Below are 19,228 nucleotides of genomic sequence, written 5' to 3'. Positions count from 1 at the left end.
TCCCAGGGCTTTGCCCTCATGCGCCCCACCACCCCTCCCCTTCAAGGCAGGGTTATTATACCGGGAGGATCTCGGCTGAAGAGAGTATTCAAAGGTGGTTTAACTCCTATGTGCCTCTTCTCTTCTAGTTCATGTTTCTTATTCAAGTACAGATTAAATCTTGGTGGTGTCAGATCTCTGCTTGGGGTTAGCCTTGCAATTCTTTGCAAACTTCTGAATGTACAGGTGAAAATCAATGCCCGTATTTTTCTTAATTTTAGAGCTTGAACGTTTGGTGGCACTGAGCAACGAAATCAAGAATCCCAGTAAGTAAGCGTGGGACCCTGTCTGTTTGCAGGCAGACAGCAAGCCGGGGAGGGCCCTGCTTATTAAGGCATGGAGCTCACCAAGGAGCGCTTTGGGGAACGGACCGTTTCATTTTATGCAACCAGTTTCCAGGCTTGTCACCTGTTTATTGGAAACAGATACGAGTTGATAATGCAACTTGTAGCAATTTTTATTGCATGGAGAGAGTTTTGAATTTGGGGTTTAGTGTAGCTGACCCTAATCCAAGCAAGTCGATCTGGTGGAGTTTTTGGTTACTGAGTTACATTGAATACAGAAAGGTCACGTGGGGGCGTGCCACGGGATCCACGGGATCCACGGGATCCACGGGGAGAGACAGGAGTGTGCACACACGGCTCACGTGGCACGGGGCTTTACCTGCAACAACAGGCTAACCTGGGGTTTTATTTTTATTTTTTGGTGTTCATAATCCAATTCAACACTCCAGGGTTTCACATCCTCAAAAAATTTAATAACCAGGATTGATATTTTCCTCCAATATGCAGCTATTCTCTCTCACAACGATTCATGCATTATTGACTTTCGATTTCTTTTCTTCCTGTAGCAATTCCTCTGAAATCAGAATTAGCTTATGAGATTTTTGATAAGGGCCAGGTTCGCTTCTGGCTCCAGGCTGAGCACTTATCACCAGACGCCAGCTACCGATTCATTATTAATGACAGAGAAGTCTCTGACAGTGAGGTGAGTTCATGTGCAAGCGATCTCTGGCTTTGAGGAGGCCGGGTAGGTCAGTGACTTCGGGTCAATATTTTGCGCATGTTTTCATCCCCTTTTGAGCTGCAGAAATTGGGGTGTAGTGGGTTGGTGAGATGAACACGTGATGGTTGATTCTTGGGATGTTTAGAGACTGGTCTGGGTTAGATGAGAGATCAGGAGTACTTGAAATCCAAGCCTGCTAGAACTGAACAGAGGCCAGCTTTGTTTTAGAGACATTGAGCCTGGTGCTAGGAAAAGGTTCAGGTGACACGGGGGGCATGGGAATATCCTTGATGGACACACCTATTTATTCTTGACCCTGGATTTGAAGGCATGTATTTTTACCCCACTATCCATGGGCCCCCCTCCCACTGAGAGCTTCTCATGGAAGGCTTCCATGGTGAAATCTGTTTCTACACCTTCCCTAACCTTTTAAGCTGCTTTCTTTAATGGCAAATCTGGGCAAAGCACAGCAAACTGCCAACAATGTATAGAATGCTATGATACAAATGCTTTTGCTGTTGTTCTGCTTTTAACTGTATGCAGAGAATCCTACAATTATTATAAATATTCCTTTTTTTGGCTGCGGAACATTGAGTATGCTTCAACGTATTTCTTCTTGTCTGATAATTCTAGCACACCTGCTGTAATTTCCAGCTGAAGGAAAACGTGCTTGATGGGTCCTTTCTTTACTGTTGAATGGAGAGCAAGGGGTCTTCACCTCCTGTGCTCTTTTCCCCTGGGACTTAGTATGTGGTGTCATCAGTATCTTTAGCATCCTGTTGACTTCAGACCCCTCATCCATGTGTGCTGGACACACGTTCATGGAATGGTTGACATGTAGGAATCACCCAGGCCACGCAGTGCCCGCTTACCGTGTCGCTGAACTGGGCCCCTCATCCCTAGTCCAGGCTTTGTGTTCCATAGGTGTTTGGTAATGTTTACCTGGATAGTTGAACAGGTGTCAGGCAGAAATCTGGAGTGGAAAAAGATCATGCGATTTTTCTTACCCTTGAGAGACAGTGACGTACTTTAAGAGGCGTGCAGGTGGGAGGAGTGGCTGATGAGTAGACAGCAGGCATTTTCCTCCTGGCTGCAGAAAAGCCAGCAGTATACATTCTGTCCCTGGGAGAAGACTATACCGCATGATCAAAGACTTGGAGAAATTCTCTTTGAGCAGAGACCGTGCTAGGAGATGAAAAAGAATTTAGTGTAATTGCACTTTATTTGTGGAACACCTTTTGATTAACATTTCCTACCTGCTGCATAGAGCTTGCTTTAAAAGCTGATGTCTTTGCTACGTGGCTAATCTTTTGGGATAGGGCTGCACTATTTCACTTGTTAATTAGCAATCCACAGGTGACTTTTCCGGGGGGCAGATTGATGTTATTTTGTGTGAGTCACATAAAAGCCTGTATTTACGGCACCCATAAAACCATTGAACTTCATCTTGCTGCATAATGGTGATCGCCAGAAGCCTAATTAATTTCTAAAACCTGCCCACACACCGCAGTGCAGTAGCTGAGAGAACGGGAAAAGCTACTGTATCGCGAAGAATCCGGTTGGTGAGAGTCCTGCGTTCTTACTTCTCAGACCTAGTGGGGCCGGCTATTGGAGGCTTCTCCTTGCAGGGGCTGGAAGTGAGCGTGGTGTCGGACAAACAAGAACAGGGCTTTGTCTCACTGATTTGAAATTTGCTCCCCGTATTCAAAAGTAAATACTCAGAACAATGGAGCAGGCCAGCGAGCTCCACCCGTGCAGGTGTCCTTCTTCCGTCCCTGCCTGTCTCCCTCCTCCGCCGCCGCCAGTCTGCCCGGAGGAGACGTGGTCTCCACGTTCTGTGATCGGGACTGTTTCTCAGTGACCTCCCTCTCAGAAAATGAGCTGAGGCCACGTTCATTTGTCTCTCTCCATCGTGTCCCTCAGACCAAGTTCCTGGCTCAGGTTCCCATCCAGACGCAGTCTGAGTGACCTTATACAAGCATGCTCTGTGTGAAACCACATTGGAATTTCTAACCATGAAGGTGATTTTGTTTCTGTTTGCTGAAAGTCAAGGCCAGGGAATGGGTTTTATTCACTTAAAACCTCAGCGTCATATTTGATTGGGCAGGACTGGAAGTATCATGGTTGACTGTTGAGAAGTTGGTAGTCATCCTCCTCTCCCCGTGGATATATTTTACAAATAATTTTCTTTCTTTCTTTCTTTCTTTCTTTCTTTCTTTCTTTCTTTCTTTCTTTCTTTCTTTCTCTCTTTCCTTCCTTCCTTCTCTCTCTCCCTCCCTCCCTCCTTCCCTCCCTCTTTCTCTTTCTTTCTTTCTTTCTTTCTTTCTTTCTTTCTTTCTTTCTTTCTTTCTTTCCTTCCTTCCTTCCTTCCTTCCTTCCTTCCTTCCTTCCTTCCTTCCTTCCTCTCTCTCCCTCTTTCTTTCTTTCTCTTTCTTTCTTTCTTTCTTTCTTTCTTTCTTTCTTTCTTTCTTTCTTTTCCCCTTCCTTCCTTCCCTCCCTCCTTCCTTCCTTCCTTCCTTCCTTCCTTCCTTCCTTCCTTCCTTCCTTCTTTCTTTTCTTTTCTTTTCTTTTCTTTTCTTTTCTTTTCTTTCTTTTCTTTCTTTTCTTTCTTTTCTTTCTTTCCATTATGTTATGTTAGTCACCATACAGTACATCATTAGTTTTTGGTGTAGTGTTCCATGATTCGTTGTTTGCATATAACACCCAGTGCTCATTGCAATACGTGCCCTCCTTAATACTGTCTCCCAGAACCAGCCAAACGGCAGGGACCCTCATGTGGGAAGTGAGCCTGCCTCCTAGAGCTGCCGAATCGGCTCACGGAGACAGTGATATCCCGGACTTCAAACAGTCCCGCAAGGGTGTCTGAGCCCAGAGACAGCAGCTGGGAGGGCTGAAGCGGTGAGGAGGGTTTCGGGAGCAGGGGTGCCCAAGGTGAGTCTGGGGGGACAGACAGAAGGCCAGGCCAGCCCTGCTGCCCGTGCTGAGTGCTGGCGAAGGGACAGACATGTGCCAGCAGCCGGAGGAGGGGGACGTGCAGTCAGAAGAGACGTCAGGAGCCTTCCAGGTCAGGCAAAAGAGTTTAGAAATGGTGCCAGATGCTCGGGGAGGTGAACTCACAGACGAACTGGACAGAGTGGCTCTTTTGCTCATACCCATGTTCTGAACGCTGTTGCAACAGCTGCATTTGAAACGCTGAACTCTGAATGTGAGCTCTGAGATAGGAGAGCGCCATGGGAAGAGCGTTCATCAGAGAATGAGCACTGTTCTCTCGCACTGTGGACAGACTTTCCGTAAGGTCACCTGCAGATAGACATTCTTTCTAAATTCTTAGTAAGGGGAGTGTTCTAGACAGAGTGTGCTTTCCGAGGACTAATGGAGTTTCCCTGGGGTGACCCTGCTTTCCTTGCTGCCAACCACAGATGGCTGGTGTTTGTTCTGCTCAACCTGCTCCCTGGGTCTCCCCCCTGCAGGGCTGAGATCAGGGTTCAGGTTGGGAAGACCCTGCCGGACCCCCTGAGGGGCTCACAGGGAGAAGGGGAGCTTGCAGGGCGCATCCTGTGGGTCACCACAGGCATCATGAGCAGTCACTGGAGAGAAGAATCCTGAGCCCCGGGGCCTCTGCATGCACCATTCCCTGACTTTGAGATGACTCATTCTTTGGATGTGGTCCTTCTGCCCCCATGGCCCCTGCTTCATTTCAGATATCGTCTTGTCCAAGGCTGGAAGAAGGCATAGTCCATTAGCTGCCATAAAACATTTTGGTGTCTGTGAGCTCTTCACAAACGAGGAGAGTGGAGTGTGAGAGAGAGCTGAGCTTTGGATGGGCTGGGTGGTGCGGGGAAGTGTCCCCAACCAGATGTTGTTGGTAGGAAACTACAGTGCGGTGGTCGGGGACCACAGCCAGTGGAGCGCCATGGACGGTGAAATGAGCTTTTCAGCGAGAATCCCACACACGTTTATTTGGTGTTTACCGCCTACGGGGCGCACAGGTGCTGGGTGGAAAGGGTGAGGACAGTCTGAGTTCTGAAGGCCTCACCATCCAGCACGATGGAGAGAATGGGTGGACAGTTGGACTGGGGTGAGGTCTGCCCCCGAACGGGGGGGCATGAGCAGCAGGGATGCTACAGAAAAGGCACCCAGCCAAGTCCAAGGGCAGTTCCCATTAGGTCCTCCCTGTGCTAGTCTGGAGGGAACGATGTGGGGGGGGCTGTGAGAGGCTGCGCCAAACTGTGACCTCAGGAGTGAGGGGAGCACGAAGTGCCAGACTTGCTTATGCACGCAGAGCTCCTGCATCCTCTTCCAAAATATCTTTGCACACCTGACAACCAGCTTCTGTGGCCCTGGTCCATGCAGCGGCCTTGAAGCCATGGTTCTGAGTCCTCAGAGCTGCAGACAACATGGTGCTTGATGGTTGATTGTTGCCGGCCACCTGTGTTTTGTGATCTGTGTGGGGTATGCGGACACACACACCGTTTCGTTTTTCCCCCACATCCTTAATGGTCTTGTGCTAGATGCTTGTTCTTGGGTGTGTGTAGTCCCTGCTGGAGCCTTCCTGGAGGAGGCAGCTCCCGCACAGAACGGGGCTGCATCACCAAGTGGGTGCGTGTGTCCCTTGGTTCATGCGTGATTCACTGAGAGGTTTCATGGGTACAATCTCATTTTGCGTTTTTGTATATGTCAGAGTCCCTTGGGGTGTAGTGGTTGATGCAATTGTCAAAGTCATAGATAAAACTGGGAGAAGGAGTTTCACCGTAGCATTAATTCTCTGCTTCCGCCATTGCTTCCAGAAACACAGAATGAAATGTGACAAAGCAACTGGCATTATTGAGATGGTCATGGATCGATTTACTACTGAGAATGAAGGCACCTACACCGTGCAGATTCACGACGGAAAAGCCAAGAATCAGTCTTCACTGGTTCTCATTGGAGATGGTACGCTCTCCTGCGAATTGTTTGAAAATTGTTTTGACTACACAGAGACAATCATCTTTGATTTCTTTTCCTTTGAATATTGACTTTAGCGTTCAAGGCTGTCCTAGACGAGGCTGAATTTCAAAGAAAGGAATTCCTCAGGAAGCAAGGTAGGTACTGGACTCACCCCCCAGGAGCCGAGCGGACTCAGCATTCGAATGTTTGTTTATGGCAAATTTGGCTCAATGCCGAATGGCTGTAGATGCTGTTTTAAATGATCATGAAGTTAGACTGTTTCTCATCTGTAGAAACTTGAGTATTTTTCTGTTCTTTGCACTTTACATTTATTTTCACCTGTGTTTTTGTCTTGCTTCTACCTTTAAAAGCCCCAGGATCTACTGTTTCGTGTTCGTATTTCCTGTTATTTTGAGTCAAGGACACGGTCAGGGTGGCCAGGCCGTGTGGCCGACCTGCTAACTAACTCATTTCCCCTATTCACTGCTGAGATGGAGATGAACTCAGACCCTCATTTCTCCTTTATGAAAGACAGTTGGATGACCGGGCCACGTGACAGATGACAGATGACCGTAGGTGCTCTGTAATCCGCACCCACCCCAGGGATGCGCATTTTATTCCTGCCACACCCCACACAACCCTCAGGGTCAGCCAACTGCTCTCCTCACCATTTTCCTTGTCCACACGCACATTGCCAGCTCTCTGTGGTCTGGTCATCCCACAGCGACATGGCTTTCCACGGTCACCTCTGCAAACTGGGGCACTGTCCAAAGTCTGAGCTGGGTCTTCAGGCCTCCGCATAGCTGTCATGAGCTCGTGTTCCCCGTGGCACTGGCAGCATATGTGTGTGTGTGTATGTGTGTGTGTGTTTTCCTTTTCTTTACGTTTTTTAAAAATGTGTCTCTCCTATTTTCCCCCTCAGGCCCTCATTTTGCTGAGTATTTGCACTGGGATGTTACAGACGAGTGCGAAGTTCGACTTGTTTGTAAGGTGAGGACTCGGCTCCAACGAGAGAGTGGTAAGCTCTCGTTCGTGGGGCGGCAAGAGACCTTTCAGGAAGTCGTCCGCCGTCAGTCATAGGATGCGAACAAACACAACGTGCTGGCCACGCTGCGTGACTTTGAGTCTCGTGGACGTTTTCCTAGTTAGACTACAGAGCTTGTCTCTGCTCCTCATGAGGAGATGACAGCGTGGAGGCATGCAAAAGAAGATTCAAGTAGGCAATTTAAAATATTTAAGATTTTTAGTAAGTGAGCATATGGAAAGTATGCCACAATGAAATTCATCTGGTAATTTCCATGCTGCTCACACGATTTCTTTAGGGAAAGAAGGTAGTTTTGGGAATAAGATGCTCCTTAAGTTTTGTCCTAACAATTGAGTAATGCAGTAAGCCTCATTAGTTCCTACTGAATATAAAAATCTGTATTTGGGGGAACGGATTTTAAGGAGCATCTGCTACCTGAGCAGTGCTATAGGAGAGGCTGGGGGAAGATCAATAATGCATTGTTTTGTTCCTCAAGCTACTCAACAGACTGGTAGGTAAAAGAGAAAATAAACAGATTATTTGAACTGAGTGATGGTTTCTGAGCTGAGCACTGGAGGAAGACCAAGAATGTCATAGGTCCGTGAGGTGGGGGGAGACTGCTCCAGGGAGACCCAGAATGTGGACGAAGAGCCTGAATGTGGAAATAGCTGTGTGGGACGCTAGTACCAAACTGTGACATTGTGAAGGTGGTCGTTGTGGGACACCATACAGCAGGTCCTCAAACATTCAGCAGAGCCCCATGGCAGGATTCAGCATAGAGAGGAATTGAAACCACGGACGCAGATGGCTATCTGTGCGTCCAGGTCCCTGGCAGCACTGTTACAACAGCCATAATGTGAGGGCTGTCTAAAGAGATGAGAGTGGACGGTGGGGTCAGGATCACAGTGTGAGGGGCTGGTCTGAGGAGATGAGAGTGGACGGTGGGGTCAGGACCATAGTGCGAGGGCTCTTCTGAGGAAATGAGAGTAGACGATGGGGTCAGGACCATAGTGTGAGGGGCTCTTCTGAGGAGATCAGAGTAGACGATGGGGTCAGGACCATAGTGTGAGGGCTGTCTGAGGAGATGAGAGTGGACGATGGGGTCAGGACCATAGTGTGAGGGGCTCTTCTGAGGAGATCAGAGTAGACGATGGGGTCAGGACCATAGTGTGAGGGCTGTCTGAGGAGATGAGAGTGGATGATGGGGTCAGGACCATAGTGTGAGGGGCTCTTCTGAGGAGATCACAGTAGACAATGGGGTCAGGACCATAGTGTGAGGGCTGTCTGAGGAGATGAGAGTCGATGATGGGGTCAGGACCATAGTGCGAGGGGCTCTTCTGAGGAGATGAGAGTGGACGATGGGGTCAGGACCATAGTGCGAGGGGCTCTTCTGAGGAGATGAGAGTGGACGATGGGGTCAGGACCATAGTGCGAGGGGCTCTTCTGAGGAGATGAAGCAGATGATGGGGTCAGGACCATAGTGTGAGGGGCTGGTCTGAGGAGATGAGAGTGGAGTGGTTAAGAATATAGTGTGAGGATGATTGGTAGGGGAAAAAAGGGATAAAGAAAGGGAGGATAATGAGAAGGGGGAATGAACCATGAGAGACTATGGACTCTGAGAAACAAACTGAGGGCCTCAGAGGGTAGGGGGGTAGGGGAATGGGATAGACCGGTGATGGGTAGTAAGGAGGGCACGTATTGCATGGTGCACTGGGTGTTATACGCAACTAATGAAGCATCGAACTTTACATCGGAATCCGGGGATGTACTGTATGGTGACTAACACAATATAATAAAAAAATCATTTAAAAAAAAAAAAAGAATATAGTGTGAGGGGCTGGTGCACAGGGGCCGGAAGGAGAATAAGGGTGACAGTGGGGTCATTGTAGGGTAGGACACTGGGCCGCCAGCTCTTCAGTGTCACTGAGTGTCAGATGAGGGACCCAGGATAACGTGTAGAGATGGGCTGGGCGCTGACATGAAGCCTAGGGAGCATATAGCTGTGGGACAGGGGATTTGAGGAAAGGTCGTGTGCAGGCGGGTGGTGGGTGGTGGTCTGGGGCCACGGGAGGGCCGTGCACACCCTGGGTTAGTGCCAGTTAGACCTTGAGACGCCATGATTACATCGACCTTTCCTGCTCATCTGTACTCATTGTTCGTGTTGGTGATGAAGTCCTAATTAGATGTCCTGTATCCATCTCTTTTTTCTGTGTGTATTAACCGAAGCTAAAGTTTTGATTTTTAACACACTTGAGGTTGTTATAAATTCATTGTAGGAAAATACCTAGAATTATTTTTCTTTTCGTAATGAGTTTCTTTTTTTCTTTTCTTTTTTTTGCCATGATCAATTCGCATTTATTCCAGGTATGCAAGGCTGATTCAACATTCAAAAATCAATTAACATAATCTTTTTTTAATAATAATTTTTTATCATGTTAGTCATCATACAGTAAGTACATCCCTAGTTTTTGATGTAAATTTCCATGATTCATTACTTGCATATAACACCCAGTGCACCATGCAACACGTGCCCTCCTTAATAGCCATCACCAGCCTATCCCAATCCCCCATCCCTCTCCTCTCTGAAGCCCTCAGTTTGTTTCCCAGAGTCCATAGTCTCTCATGGTTCATTCCCCTTTCTGTTTACTGCCCCCTTTTCTTCTTCCCCTTTTTCTCCTACCGATCGATCTTCCTACTTCTTATGTTCCATAAATGAGTGAAACCATATGACAATTGTCTTTCTCTGCTTGACTTATTTTGCTTAGCATTATCTCCTCCAGTCCCGTCCATGTTGCAGCAAATGTTGAGAAATCGTTCTTTTTTTTTTTTTAAGATTTTATTTATTTATTTGACAGAGATAGAGGCAGCCAGCGAGAGAGGGAACACAAGCAGGGGGAGCGGGAGAGGAAGAAGCAGGCTCATAGCAGAGGAGCCTGATGTGGGGCTCGATCCCATAACGCCAGGATCACGCCCTGAGCCGAAGGCAGACGCTTAACCACTGTGCCACCCAGGCGCCCTGAGAAATCGTTCTTTTTGATGGCTGAATAATATTCCATTGTATATATTGACCACATCTTCTCAATCCAGTCATCTGTTGAAGGGCATCTTGGCTCCTTCCACGATTTAGCTATTGTGGACAATGCTGCTATGAACATTGGGGTGCATATGGCCCTTCTCTTCACTACGTCTGTATCTTTGGGGTAAATGCCCAGTAGTGCAATTGCTGGATCATTCTTACCCTACTGTATTTAAAAGGAAGACTCAGAGACAAAATCATTTTTAAGATAAAAGAAGTTTACCGACACAGAAGTTACAAGGGTCTGTTCAACAAATGAAAACGCCATAGGTATTTGCAGGGAAAACCCCGCAAGATCACTGAGGATAAGCTGTTTACTCGGGAAACAGGATGGGAAAGACAGCAGTGTTTTCAAATAATTGTCATATGCAGAAAAGATGTGTGTCTTCAAGTTTTTAGACCTCAGCGCTGCCAAAATCAGTTCTTTAGATCTCCAGCAGCTACGGGCAGCCAGCCTGGGCAGAGGGGCTCTCTTACAGTGGTTCATTCTCTGTTTCTGATCGTAGGGCATCAAGTGCATGCTTACATAGCCGTGCGGCCCACGGGAATTCTCCTTCCTGGAGCGCCCTGAGATCATCCTAGTGCCACAGGCCCTTCTGTAAATACGTGATGGTATTTCAGGGTTCCTGACCGAAGCAAGTCAAAAGTTTTTAAACAAAGATATTGGAGAAACTGAACACATAGTAACTGAGATTTGAGCATTTTGCAGTTTAACACACTTAATTCATATAATTGTGTCCTTAGCTCCTGTGATTCTTTAAGTTATTCTACATAGTTTTCCCCTTAGTAATATGTTAGATGATTTTTAAAATATACATGCATAACAAGACACATGGAGAAAATTTATACATTTTTAAAATGTACTTGCATAACAAAACACATGGAGAAAATTTATGCAAGAAAATTTATACATTCATAATATAACTTCACAGAAAACTATATATTTGTTTACTTATTTATAAAACCATCTTTTAAAAGAAAGGTTTACCATAAAATAAATTTCATTCAGACACAGAAGAAAATCTCCTAGAAATTTCTCATATAGCAGACATGGGGACTGGGCACTCTCTCTTGGAGACGGAGTCAGGCGTGTGCCACATCATGTCTCGGGGGTCTTGTTACTCTCTTTTTTAGGTATTTATGTACATTTTTGGTGCCTGTATTTAAGGAGTGGGAGGGAGAAATTGCAGAGTATAGAGGAAAGACAGTGGATCCTTCTGGGGCGTAAGAACCCCCCAGCTATGGGACAAGGAAGCCAATGGAGGATGTCAGTTTCAGAGAATAGAGATTGGATGTTGTTGGAAAGGGTTGTATTTAGCACTCATACACCAGCAATTTAAAACATCTGGGAAAACCAGAGTAAGGGGAAGCAGCACTCAAGTGAGGTAAAGGACGTAAGGGTTGGGTTGGCACTAACAATGGACACCAAGATCTTGAAGTGTAGGGGAAGGAGGTCGTCTGCTGGACTGTCTGGCTACAGCCATTTTACCATTGGTTGTCAGCTCGTGGTCCTGACTTGAGAACGGAGCTCCCGCCTCCCGGTCCAGGGGACACTCTGTCCACGCACTTGGCAAACATTTGTAGACTCGTGGGGCATGCTGCCCTGTCCTGAGATGCTAGGGTGAGCAGGAGTGTGTTCCGGACCCCTGCTGTCCTGCGGATTGTGCTCTGGTGCTGTCACTGGTGACACTGACTTAGGGCCAACGCGGGAGTTCTGAGCTCTGCTGACTACAACACGATCAGAACTGGCCACACTGTCTGAATGCTTGAAATTCGTTTTTTTGTCATTGACATCACTTTTGCTGAGTCCATATGGGGTATAAATGCAGAATCATCCGTCTCAAATCATCCGTTGTGGCTGTTTCGTTCTGTCTGTAAGAACCAGGCTTGTTTCTCATCCATGGGATGTACACATCAGAGCGTGTGAATCAAAATGCTTCCTCATCTCTGGAATTCTGCAAAGCTTAGTGTCAAATGTGAGCTCATGTTGCAGATTGAATTGTAAGGAATTTTAGTAGAAGGAAAGTTCCCATTCTCATTGGGCTTATTTGGTGTTATGGTTTTATCCCCTCTATACAGATACATTTGAAATGTCATACTGGCAAAAAAGCAGCCACGAAACAGTTTTATAGCCCTCTAAGAATATTTCCCATTATTTATAAATTTAAAATACACTGCTTACAACTTGTTTTTATGACTGACATTTCATATAACTCAAAAACTCCTTACACTATCTAATTTCACGGGCTAGGACGATTTGTCCTTCTCTATGCAATGGTGAGAGCTTAATTATTTTAGAAGCTGGAATTTAGAAATGCATTTGCCATTATTAGGATGGACAGCTTTTCCGTGAGCCTCTGTCTGAGGCTATAATAAAAATTGATGGTATTTTTTTTTAAGTCTGTGATTTAAAATCCAGAGACTTTTTTCTTTTTTAAAGATTTTATTTATTTATTTGAGAAAGAGAGAAAAAGAGAGCACAAGCAGGGGGAGAGGAAGACACAGACTCCTCACTGAGCAGGGAGCCTGAAGCGGGACTCGATCCTGGGACCGTGGGATTACGACCTAAGCTGAACGCAGATGCTTTACTGACTGAGGCACCCGTGTGTCCCCCCAGAGATTTTTTCTTAAAAGCAAGAGTGATTCTCATCCTCACCGTAAGATTTCTGCCTTGCAGGTGGCAAACACCAAGAAAGAGACAGTATTCAAGTGGCTGAAGGATGATGTTCTGTACAAAACAGAAGCGTTGCCCGATCTGGAGAAGGGAGTCTGCCAGCTCCTCATACCCAAGGTACATGGCGTTGCATGGAGCAGGCTGGAGGCCAACAAAGGCGGGTCTTTCGAATGATGTGTAAATCCTGCATTCGTTCCCATTTTTAATCCTGAATTTTCATGGTTTGCAAAGGGAGCATATTATCATTTATTACATTTTCCATCTTGGCATTGATCTTACATGCGTATGGGATATGTTTTATTTGCAGTTGTCAAAGAAGGACCTTGGTGAATATAAGGCAACCTTGAAAGACGAGAGAGGTCAAGATGTCTCTGTCCTTGAGATAGCTGGCAAAGGTAAAAGAAAACCTTTGTCCTCCCCAAAGAGATCCAGTTAGCCAACAGGATGCGGTGTGCTAGGAAGGCACATCGATCTGTATCCTGACTGGACACGCTGTTCCCTTAGCAGTAACGCAGTAGGAGCAAATCGGTCTGTGCTTTACTTCCATTCAGACCTGCTTCAGTGTTTTAGAAAAATGCGAGGTGTTACTTTGCATTTATAGGAAATGTCATTTTAGTCCATCATCATAAGCCGTTTTCTCCCATTACTAATGTAGTTAAAATGATTGAAACGGGGAAGTGATTCAATTAAATGTATAGTTGGATTAATGTGGAGTAAGATTTTCTTGTTCCTTGCGTAAAAAGTGAACAGGTGAGAGGGATTTATGACTCACAGGAGACTTTTATGGATAAATGTTGCCATGTTAATGTTTCATTTTTCAAATGAACATCAGGACTTCCTGTATCAATTTAATTAAACATGAAAATGCTGCCTTCTGATAAAATTATTCATCGTAATGATACATTTCCCTTCTTCCTTTCAGTGTATGAGGACATGGTTTTGGCAATGAGCAGAGTCTGTGGTAAGTAAATGCCTACTGATTCCCAGGGTATGCGTGGTGCCGAAATCCCCGTTTCCTGAGACGAGAACTGAGCCCTGCAAAGGGGCGGCTGGGGCAGCCCTCCCGCTGCTCCCTGATCCAAAGGGGTTTGCAGCACTATATTTAGAATCTAAATTTTATTAAAAAGAAACCCAGTGTGGACCTCCTGATTAGCCACTTCTTCCGACTTGCCTTCGCTTCATTTAGGCGACCGCTCTGTACGTGATTGCTCTCAGCATCTTTATCACCAGCATTGAGCAGCAATAATGAATTTTAAACCTCTGGCTCTGCGTCATGTGTATGAAACCCTTTTTCAGTTTTGCAAATAAATTCTTCCTCTCCATTTCCCCTTCACAGAAACCGTGAGAACGAAGAGATGGATTAGTAATTCAGTAACAATAGCTCCTACGTGGGCAGAGTTTTATGCTAAGAATGACAGCATTTTATTACTGTGGGCTTCCTGGAGATGCCCTAATTTAGCTCTTCAGAGCCGGTGACTGGGGTGGGACCGGGGCCCAGTGGCGGGCGTTCTGCCCCGGGTCAGGGCTCTACCAGCAGTGACACACGTCAATACCACGCTTCCCTGCGGCTCTCACGGGCTTTCTGATGTTCTTCTGAAAACCTTCTTGTGTTTATTTTTCATTGCTTCCTCAAAACAAGGTGCTGCAAGGTAGATTTTACTCATTTCTACTTTGGCTTGGTCAGATAAACACAACCGCATTTTAAACGAGTTTTAGCCTTGATGGTAGTTAAGGGACCAAGCGCTCCTTCACGGCTGCCGAGCCCCTTGGTGAAGGCCCTTGGAGCCGTGTAGCACGCACCGTGGAGGCGCTGATGGCGGTCCTGGCAAAGTCAGCGTGTGTGTGCGAAATGGATCTTCTCCTGCTCTTCCCCTGCTCTTCCCCTGATCTGGCGCAGGGAGGACCGTGTGCTGAGCGCAGACGCGGGGCTGCCCGCCACACATACGTGAAGCCTTTATCCTCTGAAGAGGCTAGGCCCCTGCTCGTGACAGGTGCCCGCATGCGAGGGGCAGCAGCAAGCGCCGTCTGGTGCCCGATGTGCGTGTGTTGGTAGCACACCAGGCTTCCTGCAGGCCCACGCCCTGCGCCAGAGTCCGCGAGCCCTAGCCTGCCCTGCCAGGGCCTTGCGGGCTGTGCCAGCCGTCCTCACAGTGACCGCCCCCCTCCCCAGGCTGCAGGGACATTTCTGGGCCACCCGGGGTGTGTTGGTGTCGTGGGTGTTGGTCTTGCTTTTGTCTTGGAGCGACGTGTGGGTTCCTACAGCACCTGCGTGTTCATCACAGACCACCATCCCAAGTGCTGAGGGTCCCTCTGTGCTCTCTCAGGAAGAGGGGGCCTTTGTTCTTGGGCCTGGCAGGGGGCCTCCTGCACCCCTCGTCCTCCAGCTTCTTCTGAGAGTGTCCGTAGTGCTGGCGCACACACACACACTCACACACACGCAGACTCACACAGACTCACACACAGGTTCACACAGACTCAGACACTCATTGATTCACATATAGACACACTCACAGAGACTCACGTGGATATACTCTCACACACTCACATACACACACAGACTCACACTCATATACACAGACTCACACAGATTCACTCAGACTCATACACTCACTGACTCCCACACACTCACACGCTCATCCACTAGGTGCTGCCTTGTGTCTCCTTTCCGTGGGGGAGGCACCCACCTCCCAGAAGACTTGCTAATTGATGCCCACACCGCCCTGGGTGTGTTGGGGTGTGGACCTCACCTCAGAGGCCCACTCGTAGACAATGGTCTTGAGGAACTCAAAGGGCACCTACAATGTTCCTTCGGGGGCTCCCCAGGTCGCCGGCCAGCCTCCATCATTTAGGGCTATGCACTGTCAATGTGGGAGGCAAGCCATGAGCACGCGTCTCACATGGACAGGATCCACGTGGAACCGCACTGTGTGTGAGATTGCACCTGCCTGCCTCCCTTCTCCTTCTTCCTGCCTTTACTAAAACAGCCCTCTCCCTAATGGGATGGAGCCACAAGCACTCCATCCCCTGAAGAGCTTTCTGTAAAATCTGTGTAAATGATGTGTGGATTGAAATCCCCTCTGGGCTCCACTGCCGGAGACCATCCAGCTGAATGGCCCTTGCCCCGTGGCCTCTGGAGTCTTCCTTCTGTCTGCCCCTGACCCCGTTCCACCTGCACAGGGCCCCTCCCGGGGGCACCTGCTCTTCTCCCCTGATTCCCGCTTCTTCCTAGGCCCCGGGTCCTTCTCGCTCTGTGGGCCTTTCTCCTCCTCCAGGTTTTCCTTCCTCTTCCATCGCATCCGCGTCAGTGACCCTTCACAGAGTTCCACTCACTCCGGGTTTTTAAGGTTCGCGCAATGGGAGAGGCTGGCTGAGCTGCGTGAGCCGTGTTAGGGGAACGGTGCGGGGGGCGCCCATCAGCTTGGCAGTGTGGCTGCTTCTATCCGCCAGTGTGCTTCCTGGCAGGGCTGGTTGGGCCAGCTGTGTGGGAGGTGAGCAGAGCAGGTGTGGCAGGGTGGGCAGGGGAGCCCGCCGTGCCGCAGACACATGCCCACCCCGCTGCATCGGCTATCCCTAACCAAGCTCCTGCCCCCCACCACTGAGCTGCTGTAGTTCACACTCTCTGAAGGGCGAGGTCTCAGGTACGAGGCGCAGGGGTGCACTGATGCGGGAGAGGTAGAGGTGATGGGGCACCTCTGCACCCTGCATGGGGGTTCCAGTGACCTCCCTGTTGGTCACCTCCCATTCCCCCTGGTCCTCCAAGTTGGGGACTCGCGCTCCGCTTGGTCATCAGTTCAGCTGTCTTTGCTCTCACAGCCCCCTATCCCTCACCCCTGCGCTCTCTGCCTTCAAAAGGTCTGTCATGGCTCTCGTCTTTGCATGTGGGTTTGTGCGTGCTTCACGTCTTTGTGGGGAGGGGTGAATTTCAGCAGGAGCCGATGTCACAGAGGCGATGTGGGGACACTGCCGTGAGCCGGCTCACAGACACCGTCTCGAGGAGTTCTTCCAATCACTCCGTCGGCGAGAGCGGTTTTCACCGTGTTTGTTGGATAGTCTTCTGATACACGTGCTTGTGTGAGAGTAAATGGAAATCAAAGAACACCACAGTCACGACCATTTTTATTTTGGTTTCTATTTCTTTACATAAAGTCATAAGTATAATTTGTTTCTTATTTTTTTGGCCACATATTTTATGATAATTATCCATCTTATATATCGATATTATGTCCACAATTTCTCATAATGACATCATGTTTCATGGAGCTGCTGTATCCCCGTAAGGAATAGCAACTGTTGTTCATCATTATAAATAATTATGCAGTGTACATCATCGGACAAAGAGGCCGTTTTCAGTATTCAGGTATAGTTCCTTCGAGTGAGTTCCCAGAAGTATGAGGACTGTGTGGAATATGTGGGTATCTTGAGGATGCGTATAGAAGTCTTCGGGTGGCTTACCACAGTTAGCAAATGGTGTGATCAAAAGTTCCTTCTCCACTGCACCCTTGTCAGTGGTTTCAATCCTATCATTTCTTTTATTTTGCTGATTCTATGAATAGTATCTTCTAGGTGTTGGAGTACCATGAGTTCGCATAAGTGCTCTGTAGTTACGTATCTAATAACAGTCTCTGCTTCAAGCTCAGAGCTTTCGCCGAGATAAGAGGCTGCTCTGTAACTTCCCCTCTCTTGACTCCTCACCTCCCCCACCACCTGCCCCAGTCCAGTCAGGCTAAGCTCCTGCTCCAGACACATGAAATACTTTCTCATTTCCTAGGTTTTTCTTACTGCCTGTGGCTTCTCCTGCTTTCTTCCCTCTTATTCAGTCTTTACTCATCTCAGAGGATAGACGATAGCCTTTCATCTCTTTGACTCCTTCCTGGGTCATTTCTGCTGACTCAACCTCTCCCTTTTGCTGTCTCCCACAATACTTAAGTTCCAGACCAATTAATGCAGAATTTACTCTTACTGTGTTGTTTGCAAGAATTTTCCTCCTCTTCTTAAGCTAAGCTGCCAAGGGGCAGATGTTGAGCCTTTTCCTAAAGTTATATGTGCCTTACAGTATTCAGCAAAGAGGTTTTCAGATACGTCTGGCACTGGCAGATGCTTGTGGAGTGAACGAACATGGCACGGGGAAGGTTAGAAGAACGTGTGGCCAGAACATACAGATGTGAGGCTGTGTTTACCGCGGGACAGAGCAGAGACACCCGCGGTTGCTCCTCTGCATTCTGATGGCTCCCGTGCTGCTTTTCTTGGTCTGAGTCTGTTTTGTTTCCTGCAGGGGCATCCGCTTCTCCACTAAAAGTACTCTGCACTGAAGAAGGAATAAGACTTCAGTGTTTCCTGAAGTATTTTACCGAAGAAATGAAAGCGAACTGGTATCACAAGTAAGTGTAAGTGCGATTGATGGTGGCCACAAATGGGGCAGTGCCCAGCACGTACAGCTGGACGCCGCACTCCTGGCTGGGTGTCATGGAGCTGCCCATCCTCTCGACAACCTTGGCCCGGGGCAGGGGCCATCACGGCAATAGGGAGGACCTCCAGGAGGGGAATGACAAATGCCTGAAGGTGCCAGAGACACATTTCTGCAAAGTCTGCGTTTTACTGAATGGGTGACACACATTTTACCTGCAGTCTGGCAGGCAGCTAATGGAAAAATAATGTGTAGAGACCACACTCCCAATTTCCCATCTGTCAGCTCCTCACTGGCTTGATTAAGAAGAAAAAGGCCAAAATAAGCCCAGAGTTAAAAGAAGAAAGAAAAAAAGGAGGCCCTGTAAAATAGCAGGTTTTCTGTGTCTTGCGTTGGCTGCTCTGCTGTTTCTCCAGGTGGGTGGGGTTCACTCCATAGTCATAGTGGTGACACAGGCGAGCTCCTGTGTCCTGGCCCCTGGGATCCAGCTCTTTCAAACTCACACCCCAAGGGTATCCCTAAAGCAGCTGCTCAGAGCTGTGGGTCTCTGAGTGAACAGGACTGAGGTCAGTGATCCCCCCCGCCCCCCAGAGCCGCAGAGGACAGAGCTTCGGCTGGGATGGGGGAGTAGGGCACACATCTTCTGGTCGTCTCTACTCCAACCTGAGGTCGCAAGCAACATTCTTAGCCCATATTTTCAGTGATGTCAGGATACCAACATCTTAAGCTCCTCAGTGGACCGTACCCCTCAGTGTTCACATCATGCTTTTAGATATTATGTTTCTCTAACACTTCAGAAGGCAAATTCTGTGGTTGTGGCTATTTTAGTTTTAAAAGCATTATTTGTCTAGGTGCATCTATTTGTGAGTAAAGTGTGAAGTGCTAAAAGGGTAAATATTATTGTTTTTTTTCCTCCTACTTAAATCTTGATGGGCTATGCTTTTGTTTCTGATGTTTTATTTAGAAATGCAAAATAAGATATTTTGGAGTCTCAGCGTGTCTGTGCGTGGCATCTCCTGGCTCTGTGTTTTTAACAGCATGGCATCCCGGGTCAGGGGGGTCATTACAGATCCTGCAGGA

General features: G+C 47.8%; 1 protein-coding gene across 1 annotated transcript in view; it reads left to right on the top strand.

Annotated features, from left to right (window-relative positions):
- Positions 1-19,228, top strand: part of MYOM2 (myomesin 2) — an 82,085-nt gene that overhangs the window by 49,618 nt on the left and 13,239 nt on the right. The window contains exons 24-32 of the mRNA XM_045811191.2: positions 261-305; positions 890-1,026; positions 5,832-5,976; positions 6,066-6,125; positions 6,893-6,960; positions 12,748-12,861; positions 13,052-13,139; positions 13,667-13,705; positions 18,017-18,122. Coding sequence (XP_045667147.2) covers positions 261-305; positions 890-1,026; positions 5,832-5,976; positions 6,066-6,125; positions 6,893-6,960; positions 12,748-12,861; positions 13,052-13,139; positions 13,667-13,705; positions 18,017-18,122 — 802 coding nt within the window. The remainder of the gene's footprint in view (positions 1-260; positions 306-889; positions 1,027-5,831; positions 5,977-6,065; positions 6,126-6,892; positions 6,961-12,747; positions 12,862-13,051; positions 13,140-13,666; positions 13,706-18,016; positions 18,123-19,228) is intronic.

Source organism: Ursus americanus, chromosome 27, assembly GCF_024610735.1.
Source record: "Ursus americanus isolate L20-20 chromosome 27, mUrsAme1.1.p, whole genome shotgun sequence".
In the NCBI taxonomy this organism is placed as follows: Eukaryota; Metazoa; Chordata; class Mammalia; order Carnivora; family Ursidae; genus Ursus; species Ursus americanus.
The sequence above is the reverse complement of the archived record's forward strand: the minus strand, read 5'-3'. Positions and strand labels throughout refer to the sequence as shown.